The sequence below is a fragment of the Oncorhynchus nerka genome, linkage group LG26 (assembly GCF_034236695.1).
Source record: "Oncorhynchus nerka isolate Pitt River linkage group LG26, Oner_Uvic_2.0, whole genome shotgun sequence".
Taxonomy (NCBI): domain Eukaryota; kingdom Metazoa; phylum Chordata; class Actinopteri; order Salmoniformes; family Salmonidae; genus Oncorhynchus; species Oncorhynchus nerka.
The window spans coordinates 9,862,664-9,879,315 of NC_088421.1; the positions used below are offsets into that span (position 1 = coordinate 9,862,664).

General features: G+C 46.9%; 1 protein-coding gene across 1 annotated transcript in view; it reads right to left on the minus strand.

Moving 5' to 3' along the window:
* The window catches only part of LOC115110236 (rho GTPase-activating protein 23-like), a 44,310-nt gene that overhangs the window by 10,592 nt on the left and 17,066 nt on the right, over positions 1-16,652 (minus strand). Inside the window, 7 exon segments of the mRNA XM_029635712.2 lie at positions 543-680; positions 895-934; positions 1,052-1,163; positions 1,885-2,040; positions 12,272-12,398; positions 12,401-13,849; positions 15,425-15,479. Coding sequence (XP_029491572.2) covers positions 543-680; positions 895-934; positions 1,052-1,163; positions 1,885-2,040; positions 12,272-12,398; positions 12,401-13,849; positions 15,425-15,479 — 2,077 coding nt within the window.

The window sequence follows — 16,652 nt, forward strand, 5'->3', positions numbered from 1 at the left end:
GAGACAGAGGAAAGAGAGAGAGAAGAAATGAAGTGAGAGACAGAAAGGACAGAAAGAAGAAATGGAGTGAGACAGAAAGGACAGAGAGAAGAAATGGAGTGAGAGACCGAGAGGACAGAGAGAAGAAATGGAATGAGACAGAAAGGACAGTGAGAGAAGAAATGGAGTGAGACAGAAAGGACAGTGAGAGAAGAAATGGAGTGAGGCAGAAAGGACAGTGAGAGAATAAATGGAGTGAGAGACAGAGAGAGAAGAAATGGAGTGAGAGACAGAGAGGACAGAGACAGACAGACAGACAGACAGACAGACAGACAGACAGACAGACAGACAGACAGACAGACAGACAGACAGACAGACAGACAGACAGACAGAGAGACAACAGAAGACAGACAGACAGACAGAAAGACAGACAGAGACAGACCGACAGACAGACAGACAGACAGACGGGAGATATGAGAATTTCATTCTCCCTGGCTCATTAAACTGCAGTAGGTCCTATTCCTCTACTCGTTCTTTCTTTCGCTCTCCTCCCTCTCTCTCACCTTGCCCTTCTCTGTGAGGATCTGTTTGTAGTGCAGCCATCCCTCTCTCCATATGTCACTGTAGCTGATACTGCCCAGCTCCGAGGTGGAGTGGCGTTTGGAGCGCACCTCCTCCGCTGCCCCCAGACTGTCCAGAGACTAACACACACACACACACACACACACACACACACACACACACACACACACACACACACACACACACGGCAGGTTTTTAGGATAAACACACCTAAAAACGAATGGTTTCAGACACACTCTCCTAGCTGCCAGAAATGGAAGGCACTCTGCAATCTGCAGTGTGGTCACGTGTAGGATACAGCCAACTATTATTGTGAAACAGGGAAAAACTCACCCCATCAGTGAAGAAACTCTTCACTCTCTTTGGCAGCCTCCTATGGAGAATAAAAATGACTAATGTAAGATTTACTACGAAATGAATTGATCATATGATTCAGATGAATCCCTCCTAATCGATTCCCACGTCTCCCCCCCGGCGATCCATTACTCACGAGAAGACGCGGCCCTCCTCTCTGAAGGTGTTGAGTCCCTCGTCACATGACTTGGAGCGCTCCGTGGTGATGGCTAGAAGATAGGAGGAACGGCGACTGGATTTAATACTGCCTGCTCAGTGGGAGACGGAGCGAGTGAGAGAGAGGGAAAGAAAGAGAAGAAAGTAGATGTAATGGTAGTCAGAGGATGTTAATAAAGGAGTGTGGGGTTAGCAGAGGTGGGAGAGTGGTTGACAGAGAGGTGGAGGGTGGTTGGGTGCGGTGGCTGGGGTGAGGTAGTGGGTGAAGAGGTGGGCTGGCAGGATGGAGTCAGGTTAGGTTAGGTCTTCTCAGGTCACTTCGCTCACTACTGTCATGCAAAGGGAGTCTGTCTGCGTGTCAGACTGGACTAAAGCTGGGTGTACGAGGACCACTGGACTTCATGCTCTAGTCTATACAGAGGAAATGTGGACCCTATTGGTACAAAACACACTTTCTCCAAAAAGGTAGAGAGTAACCCCATTCACTTCAATGACGCACATGCATCTGTCTAAGCACCCGAGGAGTGACTACATTTGCTTTAGGGCGCGCATGCATCTTACCAGGCACAAAGAAGTACACAAGACCTACTTACTGGAGGCCATTATACCTCCTCGCCATGGAAAAATTGTCAATCAACTCATGCAGAGAAACAAAGGAGCATCCTGTGTACAGTAAGCCATTCTCTCCATAGATGTGGAGGTGGCATGTCTGCTAGCATGGTACCAGACACCGCAGAGAGGTGTGCTGGGTTCTGGTATGGCTGCATGCAGGGGGGTTGGTCTGGGGTAGTCTGGCTCAAGGGGGGCACTCACTGCAGTCGTGTGAGAAGAGCCTGGTTAGAGGGAAGGTGAAGGTGGGAGAGGCAGGGCTGGTGACGATGGTGGGAGCTGAGCTCATGCCGCTGGACACCACAGAGGAGGCGGGCACGTGGCGGGCACGGAGGTCAGCGCTGGGGCTCGTCGGCTCATCTGTATGGAGGGGGGGGTTAGGGAAGGATAGAGGGAGGAGGAGAGGGAAGCATGGAGGAGAGGGAAGGGAAAGGGCAGAGGGCAGAATCAAGGGTGAGAGGACGAGAGGGAGGAGAAGAGGGAAGGATAGAGGGAGGAGGAGAGGGAAGGATAGAGGGAGGAGGAGAGGGAAGCATGGAGGAGAGGGAAGGGAAAGGGCAGAGGGCAGAATCAAGGGTGAGAGGACGAGAGGGAGGAGAAGAGGGAAGGATAGAGGGAGGAGGAGAGGGAAGGATAGAGGGAGGAGGAGAGGGAAGGGAAAGGGCAGAGGGCAGAATCAAGGGTGAGGGGACGAGAGGGAGGAGAAGAGGGAAGGATAGAGGGAGGATGGGAGAGCGGTGAGGTACCACCACAGGGTCACTATAAAGGACAGAGATACTGTTTTCACACGGAATGTTCACGTTCTCTGAGAACCATTGACACGACACATTACTTACGTACCTCACTTTCTTTGTCCTCCTAACACCTAAATACAATGCACACAGATTATAACATGTGTTCTATGAAGCATCCTCAAAGAGAGATTGGAAGAAAATACTCAGAAAAGACTAAAGACTAAGACTAAACTGCAATGTAGAACTTCAATAACGTAACTGTAAACGAGCAATACTACAGCTCTATTGCGTTAAAAAAAACACACAACACACACACACACACACACACACACACACACACACACACACACACACACACACACACACACACACACACACACACACACACACGGACAATATACAAAATAATAAGGTGGATAGTAAAACGGCATAAAGAGAGATTAAACCAACGCCCTAATGGTGTACCTGTGTCTGCTGCCTCCATGAGAAGAGTTCTTCAAATAGAAACGGAAAAGGCTTTGGTACCATGTAATAACGCTCGGTTTCAGTTCTTTATCAACTAGCGTGTTGGGAAGTATGTGTAAGGGTGTGTGTGATTCCTTGTGTTGGTTTGTATGAGTGCACTACACACACAAAAAAGGAAACTATGTCTTGCTTGCAGTGATAACGTCTTAGTTAGCTGTCATTTCAAGGTTGAATGGCAGAAATACACAAAACAACCATAAGTAATATATCCAAGATCAGGGTTGGGGAGTAATGGATTACATATAACTGATTACAACAACAAAAAACTAACTGTAATTCGTTACGTTACCAGCAAAAATATTGTAATCGGATTACAGAGTCCTTTGAAAAACTAGATGATTACTTATAGGATTACTTTTAAATTCAGAAAGGATGTTACCGGAAAAAAATCTTTGACACCTTTCTGTTCTCAAAGACATTGAAATCAGCGTTAAAAAAAGGAGCAGGTTTAAGTTTGTTCCACCTGAGCGAGTCTGACCACAAGTCAGAGACCACTATGATGACCACGCCAAATGCGTTTGATGGATCGCGGGTAAAGAGCAGGAATAGGCCTCGGTAGGTTACAGTCCAAGCTATGTCTTCCAATGGTGCGACTGCATGTCAGCATCCAAAGATTCTACATCCTACTTGAATAACGGCTTGGAGGCGAGGACGACAGCAACGGGGTAGCCTGCGGGCAACACGGACATCACTTAGAACTGATATCTACATAGATAACGCATTGATGTGACACACACTGCTGTTCGAGCTATTTGTTTCTTACGGATTGTATTTTGACCCAATAATGGTTGAATGTAAGAGGTTCAAGCTGCCTATCACATATTGTTTTTGCGACTGGTGGACAGCCAGTTGTTCTTGCAACAGCTGCATGGTGCAGATCCCAGCATTTGGAATAACAGTTTGAGAGACTTCCTCCCTTTTAAACTCCCCCGTGGTATTGTGCTCCACATACTGTCAAAAACAAGCTTCATTTAAGAAGACCACGAGTGGGGCTTTTATGGCTCAATCTAATTCGTCCTGATAAAAATAAAAAAAATCCACGGGCCTAACGGACACATACTCAAACTTGCAGACTTTTGATAGGCTTAACACAGCTACAAATGATTCTTCTCTCTCTGTCCTCAAATGATTATAAACAGAGTAGGCTAATAACTCCTTTGTTTTTGCGTCATGCTCAGGTAAAACTGTTTGGCTAATCTATATCCAAGTCCTATTCTTGAAGATCAAGGGGTATTGAATGAATTGGAATGACTGGAAATCGGACAGACTTTTTAAATTTTTTAAATGTCACGATATAGCCTTATCGTATTACAGGGGTGTGTGCTTAGTCCCCTCCTGTACTCCCTGTACACCCACCACGGCCAGTCCACGCACCACTCCAACAACATCATCCAGTTTGCTGACGACACGACGGTGGTAAGCCTGATCACCGGTGACGACGAGACAGGAAGGAGATCAGTGACCTGACAGTGTGGTGCCGGGATAACAACCTCTCCCTCAACGTCACTGAGACCAAGGAGCTGATCGTGGACTACAGGAAATGGGGGTCTGAGTAGGCACCCATCCACATCGACAGGGCTGCAGTGGAGCTGGATCAGAGGTTAAAGTTCCTCGGGATCCAAATCACTAAGGACTTAAAATTATCCACACACATCCCCCTCAGGAGGTTGAAAAAGGTTGGCATGGGGCCCTGAAATTCAAGTTCTACAGCTTCTTGACGGGCTGCGTCATTGCTTGGTATGCCAACAGCATAGAGCTAAAGAGGGTGGTGCGGACAGCCCTGTACATCCCTGGGCCTGAGTTCCCTACCATCCAGGACCTCTATATCAGGCGGTGTGAAAGGAAGGCCCGGGAAATCGTTAAAGACTCCCATGTCACAGACCGTTCTCTCTGCTTCCGCACGGCAAGAGGTACCGTTGCATCAAGTCTGACACGAACAGGCTCCTGAACAGCTAATTTTCAAAGACTGCTAAATAGACCCTTGTATATATGTTTTTGCACTCTCTATGCACACTCATAGAACTCTACACAATCACACACACTGACATTCCACAACGCACATACCATGCACACACATTTATACTGACTTTACACACACACGCACATACAATCTTCATATACGCTGCTGCTACTGTTTATCATATATCCTGATGCCTACTCACCTTACCCCTATATATATATATATATATATATATATATATATATATATATATATATATATATATATATATATATATATATATATATATATATATATATTAGAGGTCGACTGATTAATCGATAAGGCCAATTAATTAGGGTCGATTTCAAGTTTTCATGACAATCGGAAATCAGTATTTTTGGGCGCTGATTTGCAGATTTTTTTTATATACCTTCATTTAACTAGGCAAGTCAGTTAAGAACACATTCTTATTTTTTAATGACGGCCTAGGAACAGTGGGTTAACTGCCTCGTTCCGGGGCAGAACGACAGACTTTCACCTTGTCAGCTCGGGGGAGACTGCCTGTTACGCGAATGCAGTAAGCCAAGGTAAGTTGCTAGCTAGCATTAAACTTATCTTATAAAAACAATCATTCAATCATAATCACTAGTTAACGACACATGGTTGATGATATTACTAGATATTATCTAGCGTGTCCTGCGTTGCATACAAGTATCTAAGTATCTGACTGAGCGGTGGTAGGCAGAAGCAGGCGCGCAAACATTCATTCAAACAGCACTTTCGTGCGTTTTGCCAGCAGCTCTTCTTTGTGCATGTTTATGACTTCAAGCCTATCAACTCCCGAGATAAGGCTGGTGTAACCGAAGTGAAATGGCTAGCTAGTTAGCGGGAAATAGAGGGATGGAAGCTATACTGTTACACTGACAATACTAAAGTGCCTATAAGAACATCCAATAGTCAAAGGTTAATGAAATACAAATGGTATAGAGGGAAATAGTCCTATAATTCCTATAATAACTACAACCTAAAACTTCTTACCTGGGAATATTGAAGACTCATGTTAAAATGAACCACCAGCTTTCATATGTTCTCATGTTCTGAGCAAGGAACTGAAACGTTAGCTTTCTTACATGGCACACAATTGCACTTTTACTTTCTTCTCCAACACTTTGTTTTTGCATTATTTAAACCAAATTGAACATGTTTCATTATTTATTTGATGCTAAACTGATTTTATTGATGTAATATATTAAGTTAAAATAAGTGTTCATTCAGTATTGTTGTAATCGTCATTATTACAAATAAAATACAATTAAAAAATCGGCTGATTAATCGGTATCGGCTTTTTTGGTCCTCCAATAATCGGTCAACCTCTATATAATATATATATATATATATATACACACACACCTCTATCAATCCAGTATGCCTGCACATTGTAAATATGGTTTTGGAACTGACCCTGTATATAGCTACTGATCCTGGAACTGACACTGTATATAGCTACTGATCCTGGAACTGACACTGTATATAGCTACTGATCCTGGAACTGACCCTGTATATATAGCTACTGACCATGTATATAGCTACTGATCCTGGAACTGACACTGTATATAGCTACTGATCCTGGAACTGACCCTGTATATATAGCTACTGACCATGTATATAGCTACTGACCCTGTATATAGCTACTGATCCTGGACCTGACACTGTATATAGCTACTGACCATGTATATAGCTACTGACCCTGGAACTGACACTGTATATAGCTACTGACCCTGGAACTGACCCTGTATATAGCTACTGACCCTGGAACTGACCATGTATATAGCTACTGACCCTGGAACTGACACTGTATATAGCTACTGATCCTGGAACTGACCCTGTATATATAGCTACTGACCATGAATATAGCTACTGACCCTGGAACTGACACTGTATATAGCTACTGATCCTGGAACTGACCCTGTATATATAGCTACTGACCATGAATATAGCTACTGACCCTGGAACTGACCATGTATATAGCTACTGATCCTGGAATATAGCTAACCCTGAACCACTGTATATAGCTACTGATCCTGAAGACCCTACTGACCATGTATATAGCTACTGACCCTGGAACTGACACTGTATATAGCTTCTTACTTTCTCGTGTTCTTCTTATCTATGATTATTTTTCTTGTGAGTTTTTGTTCTACCTTGTGATCTTTTGCACTAATTATTGGATGTCATAAGGTGAACGCACCAATTTGTAAGTCGCTCTGGATAAGAGCGTCTGCTAAATGACTTAAATGTAATGTAAATGTTTGATTACTGCGTTGTTGTGTTTATAGCGCGTGACATCAAAACGTGAATCTTATCTGTATCAAAGTACAAAGAAATGGGTTAAAAGAGGCCTACATACACCATAAAGTAAAACGCAACATCCATGTATGGCCAGCTATGTAAACTCTAAAGTTGGTTTATCCTGCAATAGATGTCGTTCAATTGGTAATATTCATTTTTGTCTTAAGTAGTCTAAAAGCAACTGAAAGTAATCAGATTGTTACAGAGTTTGCGTGATCCAGAAGTTACATTACTGATTACAATTGTGGACAGATAACGAGTAACTAACGCATGTCATTTAGAAAAAAAATCAAATCAAATGTATTTGTCACATACACATGGTTAGCAGATGTCAATGCGAGTGCAGCAATATAACCTAACAATTTCACAACTACCTTATACACACACAAGTGTAAAGGAATGAATACGAATATGTACATAAAAATATATGAATGAGTGATTCCCGAACGGCATAGGCAAGATGCAGTAGATGATATAGAGTACAGTATATACATATGAGATGAGTAATGTAGGGTATGAAAACATTATATGAAGTATATGAAGTAACCTACCCAACCTTGTCCAAGATAACCATGCAACGTTCATCTCAACCAGTCTAAAACACACACAAGGGGATGTGAAACCAGCCAGCCACAACACACTTTCTGATTGACACAAAGGATTATGGACCAGACTAGTGTTTGCATGTAGAGAGGGAAGGGTAAGGTTTTGCCCATGTTTAACTTTTGTAGCTTCAGGTCCTAATGCTGGCCTCACTAATAACCACGGCTGCTGCGCCTGTCTGAATACCTTCACTAAACAGCAGAGGGCAGCAGATCTTCAGTCTCAAATGGAAGCAATGGCTCAAAACCGACTTGGCTCTCAACTCGAAACCAGCCCCTATAGGCTTAACATGAACTTTTGAAAGTTAATGGTGTGCTTTCTTGTATTGTTATACGAGGTGCTCAAAACATAACTTGTCATGCAAGACTCGTCCCTCTCTCCCCCATGTTTCTTCTCTGACCAAACATACTTCTCCACAGACATCCTTTTCTCCCCTTTATTGCTATCTGCTTCCACTTTCACTGTCTTCCACCTGCTCCCCTCTGTCTCTCGACATCTCCCTCACCCCTCCTCTTCGCTCTGTATCAGTCCGTTTCTCGTCTCGGTGCTAGGGCCAGCCCAACAGAGGCAGTAGGAGAAGGGGCGGAAACATTCCCAATCTGGGATGAGGAATCTGCCGGTTTACAGCCGAGCCCAGAAATAGCCGATCTCGCTGCCTGTGGGTTTAACAAGGGCCATCATTAACAGAACCAGAACAGCAGAGCCAGTAGAGAGAGGAGCCCTGGGTGGGAGCCACCACAATACTGGCCGTAGAATGGAGCAGAGCTCTATACTACCACAGCACACTCCTACAGCCTACTACCACTTCTCTATAGGAGACGCCATGACCTCACCCGCTCACACAGAGACACAGACAGAGGGTGAAAGAGAGATTTCTTCTTTGAGAGCATAGGCCATGTTTTGGCCAGCTCAGTGTGTGTGTGTGTGTGTGTGTATGTATGTATGTATGTATGTATGTATGTGTGTGTGTGTGTGTGTGTTGTGTGGAGGGTAGTGGTTCTGTGTGTCTGTTGTGGGGAGGGTATAGTGGTACACAAAGGCAGCATTGAGGGCGGTGGGCACAGAGTGCAATGCCTGAGGCTGGCAGTGTGATAGAGACAGTCTGGACCCCTACTGTACTGTGCCTCACAGGGGGTTCCACTACCACCAGGCCTCCTGTCCTATCATCTACAATACTGGGTTCCCCAAAAAAGGAGGCTCAGGAGTACAGTATAACCTGCCATCCTAATGAGACCCAGTCCTAGGATTTACAGTAAAAATGCTGCAATATGTAATTCCTTTCATTGGTTTTGTTACCGCAAGCTACCAACACTATTCAAAAGGAGACTACAGTGAGTGAAAGCACCATATAGAGAACGCTAAGTCAAACTACCGATATTAGAGGGCAAGAGAATTCAACCACCGTCCTGGACAGCACAGACTCTGTGCTTTTGTGTGTCCGTCTACTACACGGCCTCTTCATCTACGGTCAACAGAACAGCAGCCTATTAAATCATGCTCCCAAACAACCAGATCACAGATCCAGCAAGAGAGAAGTTTTAAGTTTCAGTCTTTGGTCTTGAAACGTGCCTCAGCTTGCCGCCCCGACTGCCTAGTTTCGGTACATTTTTGCTCTGAGCAGGAGGGAAGAGAAGGAGCAAGAAGTTTCTCTGTTTTCTGGTTCTCTTCCCTATTAAATCCTTTCATTTATAAGTCTCCCTCTCTCTCTAGGTTCCGTCACAGCTTGGCCCCACATTGAGGGCATCTATCGATCTCCCCATTTCAAACGTAGGTACAAGTTTCCGACGCAGCTCATTTGAATATGCTTTGCACTTTGCTGACCTAGGTTGTTGTCCTGACCATCTGAGGGAGGAGCCTACCTCGCCTAGAGAAGGTCTACACGACCCCTTGGATTTGGTCACATTCTATTGTGTTACAAAGTGGGATTCAAATTGGATTTCATTGTCATTTTTTGTCAACGATCGACACAAAATACTCTAAAGTCAAAGATGAATGAATAATAAAACACTAGTATGACTTGATTAGTTAAGTATTCACGCCCCTGAGTCAATACATGTTAGAGGCACATTTGGCAGGCGATTACAGCGGTCTTGTAAGAGCTTTGCACACCTGGATTGTGCCACATTTGCCCATTATCCTTTAAAAAAAAGTTTTATCTTCAAGCTCTGTCAAGGTGTTGGGATCATGGTTAGACAGCAATTTTCAAGTCTTGCCATAGATTTGAAAGCAGATTTAAGTCAAAACTGTAACTTGGTCACTCTTTGCCCCGAAGTCAAGCATATCCATACCATGATGCAGACACCACCATGCTTGAGAATAAGGAGGCAGTAACTCAGTGATGTTTTGGACCAAACATAAGGATTTGCATTTAGGCCAAAAAAGTTTATTCCTTTGCCGTGTAGTTATATATAATATTACTTTCATGCCATATCACATATATAAGCAATATTTTCATTCTGTATATTTGTATTCTTCTTTTCACCCTGTCATTTAGGTCAGTAATTGTGGAGTCACTACAATGTTGTTGACCCATCTTCAGTTTTCTCCCATCAATGCCATTGAACTCTGTAACTGTTTCGGCCTCATGGTAACATCCCTGAGCAGTTTCATTCCTGTCCTGTAGCTCAGTTCAGAAGGACGACTGTATCTTTGATGTGCCTGGGTGGTTTAATACATCACCCACAGCATAATTATTAACTTGACCATGCTTAAAGAGAGATTCAATGTCTGATTTGTTATTGTTACACATCCACCAATCACTGCCCTTCTTTATGAGGCTTTAGAAAAGCTCCCTGGTCTTTGTAGTTCAATCTGTGCTTGAAATTCAATACTTGACTGAGGGATAATGCATACATATGTGGTATGTATGGGGGACAGAGGAAGGGTTGGTCACTCAATCATGTCAACCCCTATTATTTCACACAGTGAGTCCATGTAGCTTGTGTGATTTGTTAAGAGACATTTTACTCCTGAACTCATTCAGGCTTAAACAAAAAGGTGTTGAATACTTATGCAACAAGTATATTTGAGTTATTCCATTTTTATTAATGAGTTCAAATTGGCAAAATGTTCTTTTCACTTTGACAATATTGAGTATGTTGTGTAGATCAATGACAAAAAAAACAACACAATTAAATATATTCCAATCCCACTGTGTAAACGCAACAAAAAGTGAAAAATGTTCAAGGGGGTGTAGACTTCCTATAGGTACTGCATCTGGCCCTGGCCTGGTCCTGCCTTAGCTGTGGTTGGTTGGTTTGCCTGTGGTTTGACCGTAGGGCTAGAGGCTTATGGTCTGTTGATTAGTACTGTACATGTTGGAGTAGTTGGCTATTTAGTGAGGCTCTGATATGTTCATCATGTGTCCTTTCAGCAGCAGAGCAGAGGCAACAAGCTGAGACACGACCAGATACCTCCTGTTCTGTTCTCACAAACACATGCACACACGGTACATACATACATACATACGCACATACAAATGTGTGATGACAGTAGAACACACACGTAGTACGCAAATACACAAACGTTCAGCTACAAAGCCCAGAGGGTCACCTCAGTAGATCCAGGCATAATGCCAAAAGTTATGGTTATTATTAGATTTTCAACCAATTCATATATACTATTATTCAATGTTTTTGTCATTTAGCAGACGCTCTTATCCGGAGCGACTTACAGGAGCAATTAGGGTTACGTGCCTTGCTCAAGGGCACATCGGCAGATTTTTTTACCTAGTCGGCTGGGGGACTCAAACCAGCAACCTTTTGGTTACTGGCCCAACGCTCTTAACCGCTAGGCTACCTGTTGCCCAACTTGGCTGGAACTAAAAGGGAATTCATGGCAGTGACGTAGAGAGAAAGATATTCTCCCTGTTGTGAAAGCAGACAGACTGACAGATAGGTGGACAGACAGACGTACTCTGTGATCACAGACACACGCTAGTGAGACATAGAGTCAGCTTCCACCTCATCTCGGTCTGAGAGACTGGGTGAGGAGGAGGAGGAGTAGGGGGGGGGGTTAGTGAAGTCCCGTAAATTATGATTCAATCAAACACTATTAATACCGCCTGCATGTCTGCGGGAAGTGCCAGTATTACCCAACACAAACAAAGACACAGACTGGAGACAGAGTAAGGAGAAGCCCGGAGCCTGGCCACACAGGCAGAGACCCACAGAGGAAATGAAGGGTACAGAGAGAAGGGTTCTATTCTCTAAATACTGGCCAAGTCATAGTCTACGTCCTCCCATCTTTCTGGTCAATCTTTCTGGTAAGCTTCTTGTTTGTTTTTACAAACAGTCAGTTTCCAGTAAGTTCCAGTAAGATCAATCAGGAGGAATATGTTTGTGTCATAAACAGAAGTGGGAGTGATGAGGTCTGCAAGTTACATGGAGGGGTAGGGAGAGGAAGAGGAGGAGGTGTGTGGAGTGGTGGAGGTGCTTACCTATAAAGGGAATGGAGGCCATTGCGTCATCCTCTACAGACAGGGGGGCCAGGTTGCCATTGGTACGGTGCGGGGCACCATCTCCTGAGGGGCGAGGGGCGGGGGCAGCGTTGTGGGGGTCAGGGGAAACACAGGGGGTTCCGTGCCATCTACAGGCAGGGTGTAGTGGGGGTGGCGCATGGCGTGGGCGCTCCTTCGCCCCATGGGGGGTTTCTGTCTCAGTTTGACCTCCTGGATCTGAGCTACCACCTCCACCTGGCCTTCCACTGCCCCTCTCTCATGGTTGGTGGGGTGGTAGGCCTTGTCAAGGGGCTCAGGGGTGGTGGAGGCCAGGGGGGATGGAACTGAGGGGACAACACCCTCAGGGGGGCTGGTTTTGGGGGTGGGGGCCCAGCTGAGGTGGGGGCCAAGGTAGGAGGGGTCCCTGAAGGAGGGTTGCTGCATGATACGGCCTGTCTTGCGGTTGAAGGAGGGGCTGTAGCTGCGGTAACCTACTGGCTGGTCGTCCAGGCTCTGTCCGGTGGGCAGACGTCTGCTCTGGGGGGCTGGCTGTTGGGGCTGGGGCTGGGTATGTGGGTGGGACTGTGATTGGGTTTTGTGGTGCGGCTGTGCTAGACGGCCCATAGAGGGGGCCGGCGCAACACCGTAATGGTTCCCCTGCCTCTGATAGGCCTCAGTTCTGGGTGCTTGCTGTGAGGCCTGCTGCAGCCAGGCGGGCCTCTCGAAACGGGGTGACCCCAGCATCTCCAGCGAGTGGCCATTGCGGTCGTACTGTACCAGCAGGTTCTCCGACCGGGCTCTGCTGCCGTAGGAGGAGTGGTGACTCTGGTCCCGGGCCCCCTCCCAGTCTCTGTAGGTCCAAGAAGGGTCCCCGTGGGGGCCGTGGCCTGACTGTTGCAGTAGCATCAGGGTGTCCTGGGAGGCGCTGTGGGGCCAGCTGCCCGGAGCCCGTCGGTGGCGCCCGGGGCCTGTCTCACACAGCCTGTCCTGAGAGTAGCTGCGGTGGCGTTGGTGCATGCTGCCACTGCGGCCCTGGCGCTGCTCAGCAGCTTGGCTGTAGTACCACTCAGACAGGGCCTGTTGGCAGTGATGGCTGCGGCTGGGGCTGGGCTGGAGAGGGCTGGCCCAGGCCTGGCTGCCCTTCCGGGGCTGAGAGGAGGCGGTGGTGGCGGTGGCATTATGGTTGACGTAGTGGACACGCAGAGGGCTGCCGAGGGGCCCTCCTGAGGAAGATGAGGAGTAGGAGCGGCCCCTGGTCTGTCCCGTAGGCTGCTGCCCGGTCACACCGCACTGGATCTCCTCCGCCCTGTGGGAGGGGCTACTGTGTCCGCCCCACCCCTCCTGCCAGCTGGCCGGGCTGCCCACGGTGGAGCGGTTGTCCAGGGGGGACAAAGGGCTGGCGGAGCCTGCCCAGCAGCTCCAGTTGTCCAGCTGGTTCTGGCCCATGAGGGCCGGGGCCCCAGAGGGAGGCTGGGACTTGGCGCGGGGAGCGTAGCAGAGGGGCGGGGGTACCGGAAGGTTCCGGGCTCCCCCTGTGTAAGGCTCGTTGCCCCTCAGGTAGGCATCCTGGGAGTATGCCTGTAGTGGGAGACAGAGAGGGAGAGAGGTGAGACACAAACAGGAGGAGTTCAGGTGACGAACAGAGGTCAGAGGGGAAGGAAGGAGCGATACAATTGCTTTGACAGTCACAGGTTTGACCGGCACATCATTCAAAGCTCCTTGTTAACTATGATGTTACACAGCAAGCGACGTCTAGAATCATCTGTGTTCCTCCTCCTACCACCGCAGTCTGCTCAGCCATGGTGACTGTTAGGGGCCCCAACTCAGCCTCCAACACAAACACAGCTACTAGTTAGCTGCAGGCACTAGCACGCGCCTTGAGCAAGAGCCACAACACAGCAACCGTCTGCAGCCACACAGACACAGAGCAATGCTCCAAATATACCGCTACAACAAAACACTGACTTAAAACAACAACAAATCTGGATCTATCAAAACAAGCAACAACACCACAGGTGTAAAGTATCGCTCAGCGTTCAGCCCCTCAAGCTACAGCCGCAACACCGATTAAGAAACTACAAAGCTACAGACTTAAAACCACTTTGCCCCAAATTAATTTATATCAAAAGGCAACACTTAAAGATGAAGTGTTCAGGCTTTACCTCAGAGAGCAGGGCAGGCCCACACTCAGTCTGGCAGTGTCTCTCAGGCTCAATACTGGCTTCAAGTCAATCACAGAGGAAGAGGAGAGGAGGGGAACTCTGTTTGCTTCCCACAGACAGCAACACTCCTGTTGCTACGATTTTACCGCGCTCTCCCTCCCTCTCCTTCTTTCTTGAGGTTATGTCTCGACTTCTTCTTTAGACTCCTTTTTTGTGTGTCTCTCTCGCTGTTCTTTCTTGCCATCTGTCGAACTTTCTTCTTCGTTCAGTATGCTGTCCTCAGACAAGCCCTTCCAAACTCTCTCTCTCTCTCTCACACTCTCTCTCTCTCTCCCCTGTGGGAGGGTGGAAGGGGGCATGGCTAGAGCTGGTGATGTCACCACTGGAATGCAACCGATGCCCGTGGTTCGTTGAGGGGCGGAGAGAAGGGTGGAGGCGTGGAGGGGTGGGGGAGTGGTAGTGGGGTTGAAGGAGGGCAGTATTTGGAAGGGGAAAGACGTGGTGCTTGGTGGGTAGGGGGTTGTGTGTGTGAGAGAGAAGCCCAGGTCGGGCGCCCAGGTCTGGGAGGTTGTGTCAGCGTTGTGCCCCTGGGTTGCTCCTCCTGGTCCAGAGGAGAGGCGGTGACATGCTCTGCATGTCTGGTCATGTGAGTAAGTGGTGGAGCAATTTATGGACCGAGGCAAAATGTGTGCGTGTGCGTGTGCAGGTAGCCGCTTTTCATGTGACGCTTCCACAGAACTAATAGCTTGAATGAATGTGTGTTGTAATCTAAGGACAGACTAGAAAGCATCTGCGTCACAGCCTAGCTAGTTCCTGAGAGCTGAGAATGTCAACTCAAAGCAATGGAATGACAAGCATGATGATATCCAAGATGTTCTCTCTCTGTAGTATTAGTATTCTTAAATCAAGTTATCAATGAATTTGTCAGGTATTCATTTCTGAGTATTTCTATTAGGGTGTAGTGTGGTTGAAATATCATACTCACACTTACCAGCTGCAGCACGTCTTCACCTTTTGGCATTATAGAGACCTCCAACACACTCTCACTGTGGAGGGAACGAGAAGAAAGGAGAGAGGAACAAGGAAGAGAGGGCAAAGAGAGGGGGAACCGAAGAGAGGGGAGAGAAGGAGGGAGGAAGGGGAGAAGGGAAAAAGGAACACAGATGGAAGGGTAGGAAAAACAATATAATTCCACATTTTTTCCAAACTCTATCATGTTACAGTAAGAGAAGACTTTCCCCCTGTTGCGACGAAGGGTTTTTTTTTGCTGTGAGAGGGGTTGATCAGCAACCATGTCACAGGAGACCCTGTTGACGATGACCCTGGTGACTCTACTGCTCTCCGTGGATGTGTTCTGGACACTCAATGCTCCAGGCTATTCTCTTCAGGAGGAAGTGCTCACACAAGTCGAGGACGACTTACACAACTGAACATGTTCCACATTCCAGAATCATGCTATACATACATAAAACATGCAAAGTAAAATAACACGAGACATGTCTCGTACATAAACGACACATACAGTGCATTCGGAAAGCATTCAGACCCCTTGACTTTTTCCATATTATGTTAAGTTACAGACAGGATTGTGTCGAGGCACAGATCTGGTGAAGGGTACCAAAAAATGTCTGCCGTATTGAAGTTCTTCAAGAACAGTGGCCACCACCAAGACTCTTCTTAGAGCTGGCCGTCCAGCCAAACTGAGAAATCCGGGGAGAAGGGCCTTGCATGATCAGAAGGGCCTTGGTCTGACAGAACTCCAGAGTTCCTCTGTGGAGGTGGGAGAACCATCCAGAAGGACAACCATCTCTGCAGCACTCCACCAATCAGGCATTTAGGGTAGAGTGGCCAGACGGAAGACACTCCTCAATAAAAGGCACATGACAGCCCACTTGGACTTTGCCAAAAGGCACCTAAAGGACTCTCTGGTCTGATGAACCAAGATGAAAAACTCTTTGGTCTGAATGCCAAGCATCACGTCTGGAGGAAACCTGGCACCATCCCCACGGTGAAGCATGGTGGTGGCAGCATCAAGCTGTGGGGGTGTTTTTCAGCTGCAGAGACTGGGAGACTAGTCAGGATCGAGGGAAAGATGAACGGAGGAAAGTACAGAGAGATCCTTGATGAAAACCTACTCCAGAGAGCTCAGGACCTCAGACTGGGGCGAAGGTTCACCTTCCAACAGGACCACGACCCTAAGCACACAGCCAAGACAACAC